The 17,870-nt window shown below is 45.0% G+C and overlaps 2 protein-coding genes across 7 annotated transcripts in view; one reads left to right on the top strand and one right to left on the bottom strand.

Moving 5' to 3' along the window:
* The first annotated feature begins 42 nt into the window (after positions 1 to 42).
* On the top strand, positions 43 to 17,729 carry ACP2 (acid phosphatase 2, lysosomal). Of its 3 annotated transcripts, XM_074543126.1 has the most exons (12): positions 43 to 181; positions 270 to 365; positions 442 to 528; positions 2,839 to 2,991; positions 3,330 to 3,428; positions 3,583 to 3,672; positions 5,908 to 6,040; positions 6,116 to 6,204; positions 6,816 to 6,922; positions 7,137 to 7,312; positions 12,451 to 12,578; positions 16,311 to 17,729. In XM_074543126.1, the coding sequence occupies exons 1-11, from the start codon at positions 86 to 88 to the stop codon at positions 12,555 to 12,557; spliced, it is 1,233 nt and encodes a 410-aa protein (XP_074399227.1). In that variant the 5' UTR covers positions 43 to 85; the 3' UTR covers positions 12,558 to 12,578; positions 16,311 to 17,729. The 3 variants fall into 3 exon arrangements, with proteins under 3 accessions (XP_074399227.1, XP_074399226.1, XP_074399225.1); XM_074543125.1 differs by having other exon boundaries at positions 12,451 to 17,729; XM_074543124.1 differs by lacking the exons at positions 12,451 to 12,578; positions 16,311 to 17,729 and adding an exon at positions 7,395 to 9,287.
* DDB2 (damage specific DNA binding protein 2) overlaps positions 8,773 to 17,870 on the bottom strand; it is a 50,400-nt gene continuing 41,302 nt past the window's right edge. For 3 of the 4 annotated variants that reach the window (XM_074543116.1, XM_074543113.1, XM_074543114.1), the window contains 7 exons: positions 15,608 to 15,774; positions 14,466 to 14,565; positions 12,901 to 13,078; positions 12,056 to 12,201; positions 11,642 to 11,806; positions 11,304 to 11,349; positions 8,773 to 10,838 (listed from right to left, as the gene is read on the bottom strand). In XM_074543116.1, the coding sequence (XP_074399217.1) occupies positions 10,744 to 10,838; positions 11,304 to 11,349; positions 11,642 to 11,806; positions 12,056 to 12,201; positions 12,901 to 13,078; positions 14,466 to 14,565; positions 15,608 to 15,774 (897 nt within the window). In that variant the 3' untranslated portion in view covers positions 8,773 to 10,743. The remainder of the gene's footprint in view (positions 10,839 to 11,303; positions 11,350 to 11,641; positions 11,807 to 12,055; positions 12,202 to 12,900; positions 13,079 to 14,465; positions 14,566 to 15,607; positions 15,775 to 17,870) is intronic. The other variant, XM_074543115.1, reaches the window with a different exon arrangement.

Below are 17,870 nucleotides of genomic sequence, written 5' to 3'. Positions count from 1 at the left end.
GCGCGGCCGGGGCTGTGCGCTGCGAAACGCCGTCCGCGCGGGCCGGCGGCCGGCGGCGCTCGGTTCCGGGCGGTGTGCGAGCGCCATGGCGGGCGGGCGGGGCGGCGCCGTCCTGCTGCTCCTGGCACTATGCCTGCAGCCGCCGCCCGCCCGGGCCCGCAGCCTCCGCTTCGTGACGCTGGTGAGGGGGACGGGGGGACACGGGGGTGCCGGGCCGAGCCGGGCCGGGATGGCCGGGCCGGGCCGGGGTGACGCGGTGCCGCCCGCAGGTGTACCGGCACGGAGACCGCTCGCCCATCAAGGCCTTCCCGCGGGACCCGTACCAGGAGAGCGCCTGGCCCCAGGGATTCGGGCAGCTCACGCAGGTGCGGTGCGAGGCGGGGCGGGCGGCGGGGGCCGGGCCGGGGTCCAGACCGCCGGTGACGCCCGGTGCCGTTGCAGGTGGGGATGCGGCAGCAGTGGGAGCTGGGCCAGGCCCTGCGGCGGCGCTACCGCGACTTCCTCAGCGACACGTACCGGCGGCAGGAGGTCAGTGCCAGTCCCCGCCTCGGGGAGCGGCGCTCTCGGCCGCCCCACGGTGGGCCCGGGGCGCCGCGCGGGCTGGGGCTGCGGGTGGCTCCTTTGGGAAGGGGAACGCCGGCGCCGGGACTCGTCTCCAAGTACTTTCGTTCCTTAGCCCGTTCCCACTGCAAGAGGAAGAAGAAGGGCCCAGGCTCTGAGTCTGGCCGCGGGGTGCGAAGGCAAATCCAACCAGAGTTGTGGGACTGTTCCAGCTGCTCACTCTGAAGTCCAGGGAACTAAACAGCAATGTTTGTTGTAGCTGGTATTTGTTTCTTACTCGAGCTTATGAGATTTTCTTTTCCTGTTACAATAGCTCACAAGAATGCAGCCCGTGTTGGCCCTGCCCTCCCCAGTGCACTTGAGGTACAATCTTACCAGAGCCTGTAGATGTTAGTAGTAGTTACTGGCCAGCAATGACCTTCTCATTTCCTTTCACCTGTAAAGTATTGACAGTTGCCCAGAGCTATTCATTCCCCTCTCTCTCATTAGGATGTCCTCACACTTAATAATAGTTCTTGAGAAACTGGTAGGTTTCTTTTGGAAAAAGTCACAGAGCCCTTGTGGAACCATGTACTAAGCGCAGACAAAATTATAAAAGATTTTAAAAAGTAAGGAAATAAAAAATCCTCCCAAGTACCTCTACTAATAATCAACTGGTACTGAGTCAATTGAAACATGAACAGGTGTCCAGATGAGAGGCTGGTTCAGATGGACAGCAGGCAGCCAAGACCTTGTCCCACTACAGGCTCTGCACCACTTCAGTTATTTTATCTGAGCTCAATTAGCTGAGAGTACAGAGGGGGCAAACTAAGAATCCCCATGCACTTTTCCTTGTTTCTCCCCTTCTAGGACTTCCCAGTAAGAACCCAGCTTGTCACAGTTAAGATTACATCCTTTCTTTGACATTTACTTCATCAGCAAAACTTCCAGCATTGTCTCAAACAGAGATCCTTTTAACTATCCTCAGTATTTCCTTTCCAAACATACTTCACTCTTATACACCTTCTGCAAGTTGGAACTCTTTTCCTTCTCTTGCTTGAGAAAGAAAAACAAACCAAGATGTGCAAACAAAAGCTGTTCTGCTAACCAAGCCTGAACCCTTGCTCAAGTTGAGCAACCTCCCTTGTAAGAAGTGTTGCCTCTGGGTGACACCATATGACCGTCTGTCACCTGACTCAGCAACAAGCTGGAGCCTGGCAAAAGGTGCTGAAGAAAGCATGTACACTCAGGGCTTAATTGCTTGCGGTTTTTATGATACTTCTGGAATTAAGTCCTTATCTTTTAAAATATCTCATATCTTACTAAGGATAAAAGCAAACCTGTCTAATGAGTACAGGGTCAGTTTTTTCAAGCCACTGTTAAGAGGTAAAACAAAGACAGTGATGTCAGAGAAAAGACCAGTTGGGTTTTTTTCTTGTGACTGTAAAGTTTCTGAGGTCACACTTCACATGAGTGTGTGAAGAGTATGTATATATTTTATGATTCTGTCCTAACACTTTAAAAAATCGCTATCTTTACATTATATTTCATTCTTCAGGCTTTTTGTTCTTATTTCGGATCAAATATGCTGTTTCCTGGGATGTTCGTTTATGATTTCCTGTTGGTCCTCTTATTTTATCACTGGTTTCTCTATTTCCCCTTAACTGTTTTCAGTACACAGATTCCAGAATACTAAAGTTTTGTCATGTTGACCTTCTGAACATTGCTGTATTTTTCTCATTTCTCCTTTTTCTGGCTCAGAACTCTCTCCCAGCCCTCCCTGTTTTTGTTTACTGTTCTCTTAGTCAGATCACTTTTGTCTTTTTTTCTCAGATGAAAAAACTGAGGGTTGAAGAAGCCATTTCTTTTCCTGAGCACAGTCAGTCATTCCTAGAACTGACAGCAGAATGCAGGAGTTTGCCTCAGTCTCCTGCTCTGCATATATAGCACATTTCCTATCTGTACCCATAGTTTTCTGCATCTTTGTCTTCCTCGTCTCTGAACCTTCCTCAGACTCAAACTCCTTTCTATCTCCAACCTCTGCACACTGCACCTGGGTATCCCATTGATCCAGACCAGACAGCTCCAGTATTAGACAGCAGATTGTCTTTGTGTGTGTCCTTACAGTTTTGTCCCGGCCAACATCAGCAGGCTCGGTCCCTCCGACTCCCATTCCCCTGTTGTCCATGAGCAGCTGCAGGGCACTTGGCAGTGTTCTTGGGCAAGTGCATCATCCTGTGCCTGAGCATCACCACTTGCAGGAGCATTAGTAATGGTGCACTGTCCCTGTCCTGGCAGATCTTCATCCGCAGCACAGACTGTGATCGGACACTGATGAGTGCAGAGGCCAATCTGGCAGGCCTCTATCCCCCAGGAGGACAAGAGATGTTCAACCCGAACATCTCCTGGCAGCCTATCCCTGTGCACACAGTCCCTGAGTCTGACGAAAGGGTAAGTTCATCTCAAAGACATGTATTGATTACTCAAGTAGTGTAGTGTCCAAAAATATTTGCTATAGTCTTGATTCAGATTGTCTTGAACTTCTCCTGGGACCTACCTTGCAGAGGTTTTCATATTTTCAGAAGAATATGAGAGAATTCAGGGGCTGGGTTCACTCAACATGTCAGGTGCAACACCTGAGCAGACCACACATGATTGGGAGTATGTCAGCAGGCAGTACTTGTGGCTGTTTATAGATGCAGTCAGGGTTTCATTACAGCTGTGCATGTTTACTGCAAATTCTGTACTCCAGCATTCTTGGTGACCTGGCTGCTCTTGTCTCTGCCTAGCTACTGAAGTTCCCTTTGACCCCTTGTCCACGGTATGAACAGCTACAGACTGAAACACGGCACTCAGCAGAATACATAAATAAGACCAAAGAGAATTGGGTAAGTGATTGTTTACATGAGATAAGGTGCTTCTAGGCTTGTAATTATCACCTCTGTATAATCAGAGCTCTGAGAAAAGGGAAGGGATACCAGTGCATATAATACAGTATGAGATTAGAAAACTAAAGACCTTTCTCTTTTGTCCAACCTACAGCAATTCCTGGAGATGGTGGCAAAGGAGACTGGGATCCGGGATATCTCTCTCGAGAGTATATGGAGTGTGTATGACACACTGTTCTGTGAAGTAAGTCTGGCCATCATCTTACACCCACTGGAATCTGGTCTTTAGGATTCACTGGATTTGGTGGAAATTATTTTACAAAATCCCATGAAACTTTTCACCCTGCAATTAGAAGTAATGTTCTAATTTCAGAATAATAACAGCTCCCACTCACTAGATGCATGTGCCAGGAATTACGTATTTTTGCACCCTACAAAACCTCCCACTCTGTAGCTCAGATATGTATCATGTCAGAGTCAGAAAAAGCCCTACCTTTCTTGAAAGTCGCTAGAAAATGACTGCAATCTGAAATCTTAAATTTGTCTGTTGACAAGCCTAAGTCAAATACAGTAGAAATGAGATCTCTGCAAACTGAAGAAACATTAAATTTATTATTTAAGTTGGCACCTTAATTAGGACTATTCTTGGTGATACCGCTACCTCTCTGGTTTTTTAAATCAATCACTTTTCTTTCTGTGCTTATTTTAATGCCATATCTAAAAGAAAACAATGTTAAGTTAAGCGGGGTTCACTCACATCTGTTTTTGACATATTTTCCTTTGTCAGAGAAAGACTCTAGAGACAGATGTTACCCTTTACCATTTGGGATGCGGGCACCAAACTCAGTATTTGAGTCGATTTCTGTTGAAAACACATCTCATGAAGACTTAAACAAAATCAGAAATTGGGTTAGCTGTGCTGTGGTAACACTAAACTAAAGGTCACATATCCAGGATACTTAAAGTTGTTACACACACGTTTCTCGGTGTATAATTGTACAGCGTGATCTTTCATGTCAAACTGGTGAATTATTGAGTTATGGACACAGTAAACCAAAGCATTTTGACACTGTGTCACACTAATTCTATGAGTGTGCAAGACTGCTTCGCTTGCTGGCAGTGGTATACAGTGATGTGCACTATTTTGGGGGTTTAAAAGATAAATCAGCAGGGAATTGCACTTTTCTATGTAAAGTAGCAGCTTGGGTTGCTGCAAGCTGAGAATATTCCAGTCCAAAGCTGCATTGTCCTATGTGAATCTGCCCTTTGTATCACAAATCTCATCTCCTATCTTGTAACAATCACAGTGAATCAACATGTATTGGTAAAAAAAAATCCTTTGATCAGAGAGATCAGGAATTTCAGATCTTCATTTTCAAGAGTCTCTTAATGAGCTTGCAGATTGGGCCTGGAAGGCCAGGTGACAACCACTATAATCCCCAAGAACTTCGAGAGCAGCCCACAGTCGCAAAGCAAAACCAGAATGTTGTTAAGGAAAGAGTGTTTCTCACTCAGAACTGTACCTTCAGGCTGATTGGTTTTTTCAGCTTCTTTGGTCTTCCTCCTTTTTAGTAAGTCATGCAAAATGTGCCCTGAAGAGGATTGTTTTTCTCACCTCTGCCAGTAGAGTCATTCTGCTATCTGGATGGAGACAATAAAAAAGTCCAAGAAATAGCTGAACTTACCGGTGATTCTCTTTGTAAATTAATGAAGAACTAATATCCAAGCTGCTGATGAAATTTCTCTGAACCACTCAGATAGAATGTGCCCTTAAGGATAGTCAGCCTCAACTTCCGGAAATCCAGTGGGATGCGGCAAAGAAAATTGTTCTCATTAATGCTGGGAAACCACAACTGCTGTTTCTCTGCCATTACAGCTAATCCTTTCATGTAATGGGTTGGCTGCAAAGCAAGTTCTTCTCTTGGTTCCCAGTTCTCGGGCTCCTGGGTTTGAGTACACGGCTTTTTCAGTGGTGCATCCCAATGTTCTGTCCACAGAGCACTTGCTGACTTTGTCTAGTGTCTTTCAGTGGTCCTCAGAGCCTCCAGGGAAACAGGTGCAGCTACACCAGAAACCCTGAGTTTGTGTTCACTCACTTATCTGGTTTTTTTCTTTGACTGCATGCCATTTGCAGGGCAGAATTAGCTGCATATAAAGTTAATGCCCTAAGATTATTGTATCAATTACAACATAACCTTGCATTCCAGCTGTGCTTTCACATAAATGTAGCTCTTAGGTTGCAATCTTTATTCTTCTCATTACTATTTTCTGGAATAACACCAAAACCCACATATATTCTTTGTATCCAGCATAGCAGTGTGAGGTCAGAAGCACAAATAGGAAAGGGGCATATTATATTGCATATTGAAAATAGTGTAGGAAAGTAGCAGCAGTATGGGCAGGTCTCTAGACACCCTGCCCTTCTCTGTTTCATCTGTGACCTGTGCTACCTGCATATGAATATTGTTTCTCTTTCTAGCAAGCACATAAAATGGATTTGCCTGGATGGGTGACTCCAGAAGTCATGACTCACTTGAAGGAACTAAAAGACTTTGGTTTTGAATTTCTGTTTGGGATCCACAATCGGGTAGAAAAGGCTCGTTTGCAAGGCGGTGAGTGCACCAGGGAGGGAGCCTTGTGCTGCTCTGTCTGGCTTTTGCCTCTTACCAGCTGTTCTCATTCCTCAGGTGTCCTGCTGGATCACATAAGGAAAAATCTAACCAAAGCAGCAAATGCTTCTGCCCATCAGAACCTAAAACTACTTGTCTATTCAGCAGTAAGTTAAAGCTGGGGCTGGCTTTTAGCCATCTCCTCCTGCCTACAGGGGATTGGGGTTTGGTGATAGTTTTAACCCTTTCTAGCTTCCCTACAGCCCCCGTGCAGTGATCAGGACATGCATCTTTGCCACTCACTGGGTGAGAGATGCAGTATTTGGCATCATTCTTCTGGGATCTCTGAGGAACATTCCCAATGTGTCCTTATTCCTGTTAGCTCAGGCTCATGAACAAGACTGGCAAACTTTAAGGAGACACTCTTTATTTGCTAGATGGGTTGATGCTACTCAAATATGATGTTTCAGAAGTGTGGATACAGTTGTCTCCTTTCCAGCAGCCTACTGCCTGAAAGGCCAAGCATTTCTTCCAAATTGCTCTCTAGAGATTAATTTTCAGAAAAACAGTGCAGTATATAAATGGCTGTTTCACTTCCTCCCCTTCTCTGGCACCATCACAGACTACTGTTCTAGCAGTACAGTTCCTCTCCCATTTCCAGATGGAAGTTACAAAGGTGACGTCCCCTCTGCACTGCCTTCTCCATTACTGGTATGGTCTGAGCTGCCCTGACACATCCCTAAGGGTGACTGATTTGGTTTTTTTCCCTCTTTCTCAGCATGACACCACACTTGTGGCACTGCAGACGGCTCTAGATGTCTACAACAAGATCCAAGCACCATACGCCTCATGTCATTTATTTGAACTGTACCAAGAGGATGATGGGTGAGGGCTGCAGTAAAGACATCTGCTGTGATTTCACCTTGAGGGTTAGACACCTAGGCTAGACTCCACTCCTGGGGCATGCAATCTTGCTCCTAGTGGAAGACTCATGAGGAAAACTCACCACCAGAATAAAGGAAAGGGTGTACACACTTAGTTTTTGGGAAGGGATAACTTCAACTAGAGAAAAAAAAACCTTGCTCTGTTTCGTTTTCAGTAACTTCTCCGTGGAGATGTTTTACCGGAATGAGAGTGGGAAGGAACCCTTCCCACTGACAATCCCTGGCTGTCAGCATAAATGCCCATTGCAAAGATTCTTGGAACTCACAGATCCTGTTGTGCCCCAGGACTGGGAGCAGGAATGCAAGGTATCAAGCAGCATGCATGACACAGGTGAGCCCAGGCTTGACCAGAGTGTGGCAGAAGGGGAAAGTCTGGATGATACCATGCTGACCACTTATTTTCTCCCTTACAGAACTCTTTGTGGGTTTGGCTGTGTGTGGATCCATTCTCCTTCTCCTTATTATCCTCCTCTTGACTGTACTCTTTCGCATACAGTCTCAGCCCCCTGGCTACCGGCACGTCTCCAATGAAGGAGAAGAGCAGGCCTGACAGTTGCTTCAACTCCTTCCCAGGCAGTAGGAAGGAGCTGTGCTGCCCCTAAGGATGATTGGGCACCTTCAATTACTCAGCATTCTTCTATTTTGGCCTTTACTTCCCAGAACAGAACTGGACTTGATTTCTAGATACTTTCTAAAGGTGACATCCTTTAGAAATGACTAAGAAAGAGAACTGAGCTACTCTAAGGAAATGACACCTTAACTTTGAAGCCAATATACTCTGTGGTGCTCTGGTCCTCATACAGCTTACCCAGTCTGGGGTTCCCAACATGGCCAGTTTCAAGTTTTCCTCCTTTCAAGTGACTGTAAACGTTACCACTCACCATGACTGTGGCAGAGAAGCTTGGGTGTGCAGCAGCTGCCACATCCAGTTGCATTTCTCTTCAGGGTCAACCCACTTTGAGTGCTTTTCCCTCACATCATAGAGCTGCTGATGGTAGAAAGGCTGAACTTGAGCTGAGGGTACAGCTCACCAACAATGCACCAATACTCATCTACTGTCCTTGCAGAGGGAACTTCTGCAGATGATGGAAGAAATGTAAAGTGTTTCTTGAGGTTGCTGTCAAGTAGTTGCTGCTGGCAACTGGAGTTTTTTTCCCCTCTTAACATTGTGGGTCAAGAGAGGACTGTACTGAAATCAGGACAAGCCTGAAAACCTAGGAGTTTTCAGTCAGTCCTGGGATTTGGCTCAGAGTAGAATCAAGAGTAAACCCAAAAAAGCTCTCTCATGAGAGAGAGCAGTTCCTGTGACTGAAGCAAACCCACACTCAATTTCTTGTGCAATTGCTCTAGAAAGGAAAGTCCCTCTAGATAAGAAATCTGATTTCTGTCTAAAGATCCCAAGTTTAAATTTTACTTCCCACATCTGAACTTCAAGGACCTATTAAAGGGAGTACCCAGTACTCCAGGCAGTCCAGATTTCAGCCCAAGGAATATGCTTTACCAGCAGAATGTTTTTATGCTGTAATTAAGAGATGTAGCAGAGCTGTTTACCTAAGACTAGATTAAATGCCAAGTTCTATAGTTTTTCTTCCTATCTTCTCTACTGGATGGACAACAAACATTAAGGATCAGAATTGGCAGGCCAGTATGGATTCCTTTATTTGACACACTTGGGCATTTTGTCCAAAGTGTGATTCTTTATCCAGCCTGGCCTCTCTGCACACTGCAGCTGCTGCAGAGACCTTCACACCAAGTGCTCACTACCTGCCTTGTAGTTTTTGGCAGAAAATGAGACAGCAGCAGGCACCAGAAGCACAGGCTCTTCACGTGGTGAAACTGCACATTCACTTCCTACTTTTACTTCCCTTTCTGGTGCAGTTCCCTTCCCCTCTTGGATGCAGAAGCCAGTTCTTAGGTTACAAACATTTCCTTTTGTTCCCCCTAAGGAGTACCATGGGGACTTTTCTCCACACCGTAATCAGCATCTGCCAGCATGGGAACCCTAAATCAGCAGAAGCAGCTTGCTGTTCTCAGCATCTTCCTCACCTTTTTGTCCTCTGAAGATACAGACTAGGTCTCCTCCACAGCAAGACAGTCATAAAGAAAAAGCTACTGCCTGTGAGAACAGGCACAAGAAAGAGGTAATAGAAAGTACATTTAGAAGGACCAGACCTGTTATTTTTAAAGGCACCAAATTTTGCACATACACAGAAAAGATTTTTATGATGATTTAGACATTTTGACTGTGAATGACTTTCTGTACTTGTTCCAATACATTTCATTATTAAAATCAATTTCTCACTGAACTCTTCTCCTCTTCTCTAGGAGTTCACAGGGTTAGCACCACTGTGCTCAGTGTTGGAAAGCAGACAGAATTTACTGCAGCATACCCCCCTAAAGGAATTCCCTGTTTCACAATCCCACACATCACACAGGGAGATTTGACATAAACTGGTTTTGACTGCAGCAGCTATTCAGGGATACAGCTTATGATGCATCCTGTCCAACTTGGAGGGGTCTGCTGCAGACCCAGTACTATGTCTCACAGCCCTCCTGTAGAAAGGTTTCAGACTTCTCCCCTACAAAAGCAGTTCAGCAGTATCCTCAAAGCAGCCACTCTATCAAAGAATTTTAGTTTAGTACAAAATTTTATTGATATTAATATTGCAAAACTATAAACATGAATGTGAAGAACCTGCACAGGCCTGGAGCCCATCCCATCCCATCAACCTCTGAGACAGCAGCAGCCTTGTAAACAAAGTAGAAAAAGCAAAACTTAACCCTTTAACAACAGTCTTGAGATTTGGCTCTGAGCAGGGGTATTTGGAAGAAATCCCTCATTTGTTTTATAACACTCTTACCAAACATTCTGAAGCACATAGGCATAGGTTAAAAAAATGCCTAATCATTGGCAAGAAACAGCTTAGAACTCTGAAAATAGAAACTACAGAATCAGTAGGCCCAGCTCCATACTGAAAATAGAAACTACAGAATCAGTAGGCCCAGCTCCATACTGTCCTTGCAATCAATGATAGAGACCTCTGGCATCCCATTCTTTGTGGTTCAGCTGCAAGCAGAGAACAGGCTAAACCTGATGTTTTGACCAACACGTTTTCCAAGCTTGCATATGGGAAAGCTTGGTGTTTCCTAGGATACCCAAGCTATCCATGAATTCACCCCTGTGAACATTCCATCTTTTCAGGATGTCAATCCTATTAGCAAATGGTTTCTCAGCTTGGTTGGACTAGAACAAGCTGGGGACCCTGTCATAAGCTGCTCCTCTGCAGACTACAGGAAATGGGAACCTGTGACAAGTGATGACAAACAGATATGGTAGGCTGAAAGCAGTAACTTCAGCAAGATCTGGGAACATCTTTGAAGTTCTCCTAGTGCCTCAGAAAATGAGTAGTAACTCCACTTGGAGGAACCAAGTACTGACATAACTTTCTAGAAAGGGAGGCCAAGAGGATCAGGGAAGCAACATCAGATCCGGGGAGGAAGGACAAAGTCTAATTCCACAGCTTAATACTCCCATTGCCAACAATTTGTATGCTGGGATTCAGAAAGGATCAAAATACTAAAGCAGTTCTCTAGATCCATCTATTTTTACTTCCTTCCCTGCGGTTTAGAATCACTGCTTTTTGTTTTCATCTCCTGCAGCTCCCCAGACATTAACTTAGCTTTTGGGTTTGCTAGTGTCAGGGTTTGCCTGCCTCTGCCCTCCACGTCTGGATGAACTCCAGCTTCCAATCCCCTGCTCTCTCATGGTTCAATCTCCTCGTTTGTCATGGCTTTCAAGAGAAGTTCATGCTTCTTGGCTGCCATCTCCTCCTGGTTCCAGATCAGAATATTAAAGCCTGAGAAGAAAAATTAAATACTGTATATCAGAAACTCTGCATCAATCATAATATCTTAGGCTATGTCATTTAAATGCCAGAAATTCAAAAAGACTTTTTCTAAGGTATTTCCAAAGTATAGAGGATGCAAAAATAGTTACTGCAGATGCTGTATCCACATAGCCATGGAAATCTGATCTAACTAAGAAATATACAATTTCTAGTGTCATCTGTCACAGGTCTAAGACCTAAATCTATAGCCAGCTAACTTAGTCCCACACAGCCTGTGAAAAGCTGACTAAACTTGGCTCTGCAGCCTAGGAAATAAGATAAATTAAACAAAGGGAAATGGTACAGCCTAGCAGGAAAAGGCTTTCCCCCTCCATTGTTTTCTTCTACTGCTTCATGGATGGCATGGAATAACAAGCCAGCCCTTTCCTGGGACTACAACCCACACATTTAGTGCCCCAGGTTCTCTTCACTTACCCATGCCAGAAGCCAGTGTGTCTCCCATAGGGTTAAATTTATTGAGCTGAAAATGAAAACACAGAGTCTGTAAGAGCATCACTGCTTATGTAACAGTCATAAGAGCACCACAGCTTATATAACAGCAACAAACCATCTGGAAAAAAGTGTTCCCTAAGAGTATCACAAAAACCCCACAAAGGACCATGGGCTAGCCCTGCTTGAGTCAGCAGTTTCAGCTGGCAGCCATATCCTATGGCAGCATGAGTCTGTCACAAGTAAACTGGATACTGTTCTAGTCCCTAAGCCATGCCTCCTTCCCAGAGGCAGAGCAGTGGCACTGACAGCCCTCAGCTCACCGAGATGATCCCCGAAGCGTTTGGATCGTAGAGCTGACAAACCATGTCGCCGGTGTTTCCATCAAACACGTCCACGGTGCGCAGCTCGTTCAGCGTGTACCCGGGGAACTTGGGGTCTGGGTAGCGACCTACCACTATGAGCTCATAGCGAGGATGCCACGTCGCCTGGTCAGGAAACAGGCATGGAGAGCTTAGGGAAAGGGACAGAGCTCAGCACTGACACAACCCAGACAACTGACGCTGGGAGCAACTCATTATATCCCACCCACAGCTTGAGGAACACTGCTCCACTGGGAGCTGCAGCAGTGTAAATATCCACCCACCAGTGTAGTATCTTGACCAGAAATCAGACCATTTTTGATTTGCAGATAGCTGCTAGCACTAAGCATGATGCTCCTCTTAGACTTAACTCACCTTAATAGGTGTGAGGTGCTGAAACTGCCTATGTGGATGTGGAATCAGATGCTGTGGCTTGGTCCAGTCTGAAGATGAGTAAACCCTGATTTCATTGTGCTGGTCTGTGCTCAGAAGCTTGGCACCATGTGTTGGGCTGAAGTAAGCTAGGGAAGTGGGACAGTAAGGCAAACTAAAGATCACAATGCTGTGACTGACAAGAAATGTGTCACATTTCACTGACTGAAAATCCATCACTACTTCTTTAACTGAGATGTGAATATGGCTGTGTGTCCCAATAGGTAAGACTCTGACAAGACACTACCTGTCTCAAACAAACTCAAAACTCTTACAAAAAGAAAGCTGAAACCTACCATGCTGGGTTACCTAAGAAGAAAATTTTTTTCTCATTTCAGAATCACAGGAGGAAACATTGCAAAGAAAGGAACTTGCTCATTCAAAATGGAAAGACAGTGGAATAATGAGATGGATACGTGCAGTTTGGACTTCCATCAACTGGTAAAGTTGCACCCAAGAAACAGAGGTTTGAGTTCGATTCTCTTCTCTTGTTAAAGGGATTGCTCCAATAAATTCAGTTTTCTAATCTCATCCACTGCTCCTTTCAAACTCACTTCTAAGGTACAGTGTGACAGTTTGTATGGCAAGTCTTAACAAGGTGCTGCAGCAGCCCTCCTAGCCACCTCCCTGCCTCTGGCCACACATTCCCAACAGCTTCCCTGCTTTAATTACCATGCAACCTGGAATCTGAGTAAAACCTAATACTGCCACCACAATAAAAGCTGAGCCGAGTGGACTCTCTGCAGAAATCCAGTGCAATGGAACATGCAATGAAATCCTTAACTCACCTGCATTGACAGGTTTCTCATGTGGAAGCAGATGAAGAAAGTTTGTTTTGTTTTTGATGTTTCTGAGGTCCCAGATTTTGACTGTCTGATCCACAGATGCTGTGGCAAACATCCACTCACATCGGGAGTTAAACTCTACATGAGTCACTTTCTTCTTGTGCAATTTCAGCTTCCAGATCTGCAGCAAACAGAAAATCATGTAGAACAAAATAACCAAGATCTGGAGTAAAGAAATGAAATTATAATCTACTAGTGCCAAGTAAAGAGGTCTCACATTTACAGAGTAACAAATCTTCTACAGTTCACCAAGAGTGTATTCACTGGAAACAACAAAGGAAAAGAATGACCTTGGGAAGTAGCTATTTCATTCTAGAAAAACTTTGATCTGACAATTTATTACAGCCAAGAGAAAACACAAGCTCAGGCCTTCATGGAGGGAAATATTAGTGCCACTGTACAAAGCAAGATCACATCTGGAAGACCTTAAGCAGTGCCAGACTTTCACTTGCAGAAAGATTTAAACAAACTGGAACATGTAGAGAAAATGTGCTGCCAAGATAACAAGATGGAAGGAACTGCTTTGTGTGGAAAAGCAAAAAAACCTTCATTTAAGTAAAAAAAGTGAGAGAAGATATAACTGGCTTCTAGAAACATGTCACCAAAGAAACATGAAGGTAGGACAAATATTTCAATTAACAACAACAACAAAACACAAAGTGGCCATGAATAAATTTCTATACAAAGCCAAAAGGTTATCTCTTATCTAAGGGCTGAAGCTGGCCTAGCCTCTCTAGAATAATGGATATCTCCCTACTGCAGAAAAGACTGTCACGTTCTTTCAAGGGGAAAAAAAAGTAAGTCAGCAACTGACACTGAATATGGACATGTCACTTGGAGCACTCCTGACTCTGCCCACTGCTTTGCACAGCTGCCTCTGGCCACAGATCATTGGGTGGCAAACCTTTACAGACATTACCCTTACATGCAGCAGAGAGGGTAGTGCCAGTGTGACAGTACAGCAGGGACTCGAAGCAGGGCTCACTCCAAGTACTCTCTCCTCTTTCACCACATTCCAGACTCACAGTCTGCGCCTCTGCCTGCCCTCTCGTGTCCAACGGCAGGAGTGCAATTTCCATCCCAACATTCACTGCATTGCTGCTCCGTGCCTACCCTCAGGTCATGGAAGGGTGCACAGCAAAGCAGTACCTCCTAAATTACTCCCATCAGGGCACTAAGTTTCTGGAAGTGTGAAGGTTGTTGGCAGAGGGTGCTCACATCTTCAGGTTACCCTATAATTACTCTGGCTAATAGTAAATACTCTTAAGGAAGGGGCAGCACATGACAGGTAATAATTCCTTGTTTAGAAATTACTACCATTATACTCAACAATGTAAAATGTCTACTGGGTGGCAGAAGTGGAGGATTTCTCGCCACCCAGCCAATAAGTGAACTCATCTCCTGAGCTGCAAGTCAGCTTGCTCCTCTTTGCAGGGTCCCTGTAGAGTAGGAAAGCACATGAACATGAAGATTTCTGTAGAGAAGATGCTGCATGGAGCCATACAAACCTCTTCACCAGAAGTGCTGAGCAGGACCACATTGCCCACATTATCACCTGTCACCACGGTATTCCAGCTTGCAGAAACGTCCACACTGCAGTACCAGCAACTAGAGGGAAAGACACAAATCAGTGCTGCTCCTACAAGAAACTGAAGGCAGTGGAGTTCTGGTTCACATCTCCTCCCTGACAAGGGAGACTGCAACAGATTGTAACTGTAATCTCCTGCCTGGTGGTATGAGTCTGAGTATCAGGAAGAAGGACAGCTTATCAGCAATGTTTTGTCTGTGACTGAATGTGAAACAACTTCAAAGTCATTGTGAAGTGCTTATTAGCTGTAGTGTAACACATTGCAACAGTGGAACATAACTGAGGCTGAAGAACCACTTGGTGCCTGCACATGAAAATACCTTGGGAAAGATCAGAACATCCTTGGGACTTTGACAAATGTGGAGAAACAGCTTTAAAATTACATTTTCCACAAAACACTGAAGCAGCAGTAAAGACAGAAGCTTTGGACTGAAGAGTTGCACATCAAACTGTCTCAACTTCATGCTCCAGGAAACAAAACTAAATAGAAACTTATCTGATCAAGACATATGTCTTAATGCCAGCTCTCCCAGGAGAAGGGCAGTGAGAATAGAGCTGGGGTCCTTTGGGAACTTGTTGCAAAAGCTTCACTTGCAAGATACATTATTCTAAGAATTCAAGACCATGGAAATTAACATGATGAGCCTGAAGTCTGCAAAAGGGCCACGGAGTAAACTCAATAAACTGAAACTCAGATTGTGAAGGAATGTGGCGTGGCTTTCCTTACGGTACCTGAGCTGCCACTGACAAAACAGACTACTGACAACAATGAAGAGAAGGAAGTTACCCTGCTCTTCTCACCTCACACTTCATCAAGTGAAAAGCCATCAGTATCTGCAAGATAGGAGATGGCATCACCAGAAAGTAACATGCAAAGCTGTGGGCAGCACGCTCAGCTAATGGAAAAGCCTACGTGCCCTGTGGCTGCCTAGCAACCCCCTGTCTCCAAGCTCCCCCATGGGACCAATTCATACCAAGAGTCTCCTAACACTAGCAGAGATGAAGCAACACAGCATTAACCCCAAGGAACAGAGAATTAACCTTGCAGTGCCCTCTTCTCACCAAACATTATGATGCTCATGGCCACAGTCCAGGGCACGAGAGATCACCTGCACCGCTCTGCCCTCAAGATCCTGCAGACTTAGGGTGCCATCACCTGATGCCACATAAAGCTTCTCTGCCTCATAAGGACTGAACTTGATGTCTCCGAGAGAATCTCCTGGCCCTTTCTGAAATACACACAAAGCCAAGAGACATCAAGGTTAGAGTGAAAATGAAAATCTTAATTCAACAGTCACATCCTTGTACACACTGTCAGTTTCTCTAGATACAAGCACTGCCTTCTGGCAGAGCACATACACAAGAACTCTTTTTTTCTAACCTGTTTCAAATCCGAGCACATACATTCTGAGCCTTCAAAGTTTGGGCTGCAAACCTCATTAGCAGCAAGGACTGCTGCTTCTGTTATGGAGGCAGGACTAATCTGCAGTGAACTACCTTGCTCAGACCATGCTTAAGAGATCACAAGCAACACCAGCACCATTCCATGCATAAACCATGTAAAATCTCATAGCCCAGCACCAACCTTTTCTTACAGAGACTACATTGACTAGCTCCCTAGGCTGCTTCCAGTGCTGTATCTGGTCTTTCTCAAGGTACCAACAAGCAGCAAAAGCCAAGTGCAAATCTTACTTATGCTAACCCCATGGCAGGAATGTTATGTTCTATGTTGTATTGTTATTGTTGTTATGTTGTTTTCTCCTAGCTGGTCTACTGCGGAAAAGTGGAAAGACAGAAGAAAAGAGCGCTACCTGGGAGTCCCCAAACTCTTTGCTACTCAAGTGCACTCCATCTGCTGCTCACAGAACAACTACTTAGGTCTCAGGATGCAGTTTATCTCTCCTTGCTCACCCCACCAGTCATCCCAGCATGACTTGGGTTCGCCTTCTGCCCTATTACAAACTTGCAGGTGAACAGACAAATTAAAAAGTAACCATGAAAGCTGCACTCAGAAAGAATTAGGTGGGGGAAAGTAAAGTGAAAGCTAACTCAAATTCTCTCACTTACCTTCAAGCACAGAACTCAAGTAACTAATTGAAGATCTCAGGCTTCCTCATGAGTCCACAGAAAAAACAACAGTCTTGAGAAAGTAATTCTGACAGCTGCTTTTAGCAATTCATCTCCTCTTTTCACTCACTACTGAAGGAACCCAGACTCTTAATTTTGGTGCTTTAGACAAGCACCAGAAGCTTGGTGGGATGAACAGGCGTGACCCTAATGGCAGGCACTGCTTGAAGTCAGTGGTATTTGTGGAGAAGCATGGAGAGAACTATCAATTGTCCTTCAAAAACCACCTGACATCAAGCAGCACTGCTAGCAGATGAAGAGGTTAGACAGTCCCCAGGGCACAGAGCTTTCTGATGTGTTAAGAACACACAAGTAAGGAAATCAACTGGATCCCTACTCACTCATGTACAACAGGAAGTAAGCAGCATCAAAGAGTCCCTCCCCATTTGTGAAAAGCTCTTTCCTCCCCACTACCCCATTTCAAGGAAATATAAAAAGAATGAGCCTCCCTGAAATTCAGAGGTTAAAGGACATGTATATGGGGAAGAGGAAGCCCAGCTCTCACATATTAGAGACAAACACATCTCTGTCTGTTTCTCTTGCTCTCTGTAGTGCTTTCTGCCAGCAGGACACAGAGGCCCAAAGCATTACTGTATTCTTACTCCCAGTCCTCGGTGCTGGTGAAGACCCGGACAGTATGGCCATTAAAATCCTGCAGGGTGGTAGTGCCGGCAACTGACGCAGTGTACAGCTGACTAGGGTTAAAAGGGTTAAACTTCATTGCTGTGATGGCCCCTCCAGCTCCCATCTATAAGGAAGGGGATGAACAAAAGAAAAATCCACTGAGTGATGGGGAAGGAGAAAAGTGTGTTCTGTAAGTCTGCAGGCACTGCTATGTCTTTAACAGTGAAACACACCACAGTCCTCTAAGCAGGAAAGAGCCTCTAACGTGATGGTTGTCTAAACCAGGAGCTGCCCTCCTAGAGGGCAAATCTGCAATTCCTTCAGTCCCCAGGCAAGGTACTCCCTTGCTGTCTGGCACCACACTATTTACAAAAAGAGAAAGGTGACTCTGGAATTTCTGGAGGACAGACCTCTCAATGTGTATCTATCTTAACTTAGAAGGGTGATAAAAGGTACAAAGTCTTTGATTCCCTGTTGGAATGGAAATGGCTGAATACAGCAGTGAGGGGGTATGCCAGATGCACACACCATTCATTCTATCTTAGTTTTTCTGTTGAGATGAAGGCACCTTATT

This window comes from Zonotrichia albicollis, chromosome 6 (genome assembly GCF_047830755.1).
Source record: "Zonotrichia albicollis isolate bZonAlb1 chromosome 6, bZonAlb1.hap1, whole genome shotgun sequence".
Classification (NCBI taxonomy): Eukaryota; Metazoa; Chordata; class Aves; order Passeriformes; family Passerellidae; genus Zonotrichia; species Zonotrichia albicollis.
This window is presented reverse-complemented; position numbering and strand designations above follow the sequence as displayed.

What these genes read in the sequence shown, in the direction of transcription:
- ACP2 (XM_074543124.1), top strand. Translation starts at nt 86, where the DNA reads ATGGCGGGCGGGCGGGGCGGCGCCGTCCTGCTGCTCCTGGCACTATGC. An exon ending in ATGACACACTGTTCTGTGAA is followed by an intron (nt 3,673 to 5,907) that starts GTAAGTCTGGCC and finishes TTCTCTTTCTAG; the next exon opens with CAAGCACATAAAATGGATTT. An exon ending in AAAGGCTCGTTTGCAAGGCG is followed by an intron (nt 6,041 to 6,115) that starts GTGAGTGCACCA and finishes CTCATTCCTCAG; the next exon opens with GTGTCCTGCTGGATCACATA.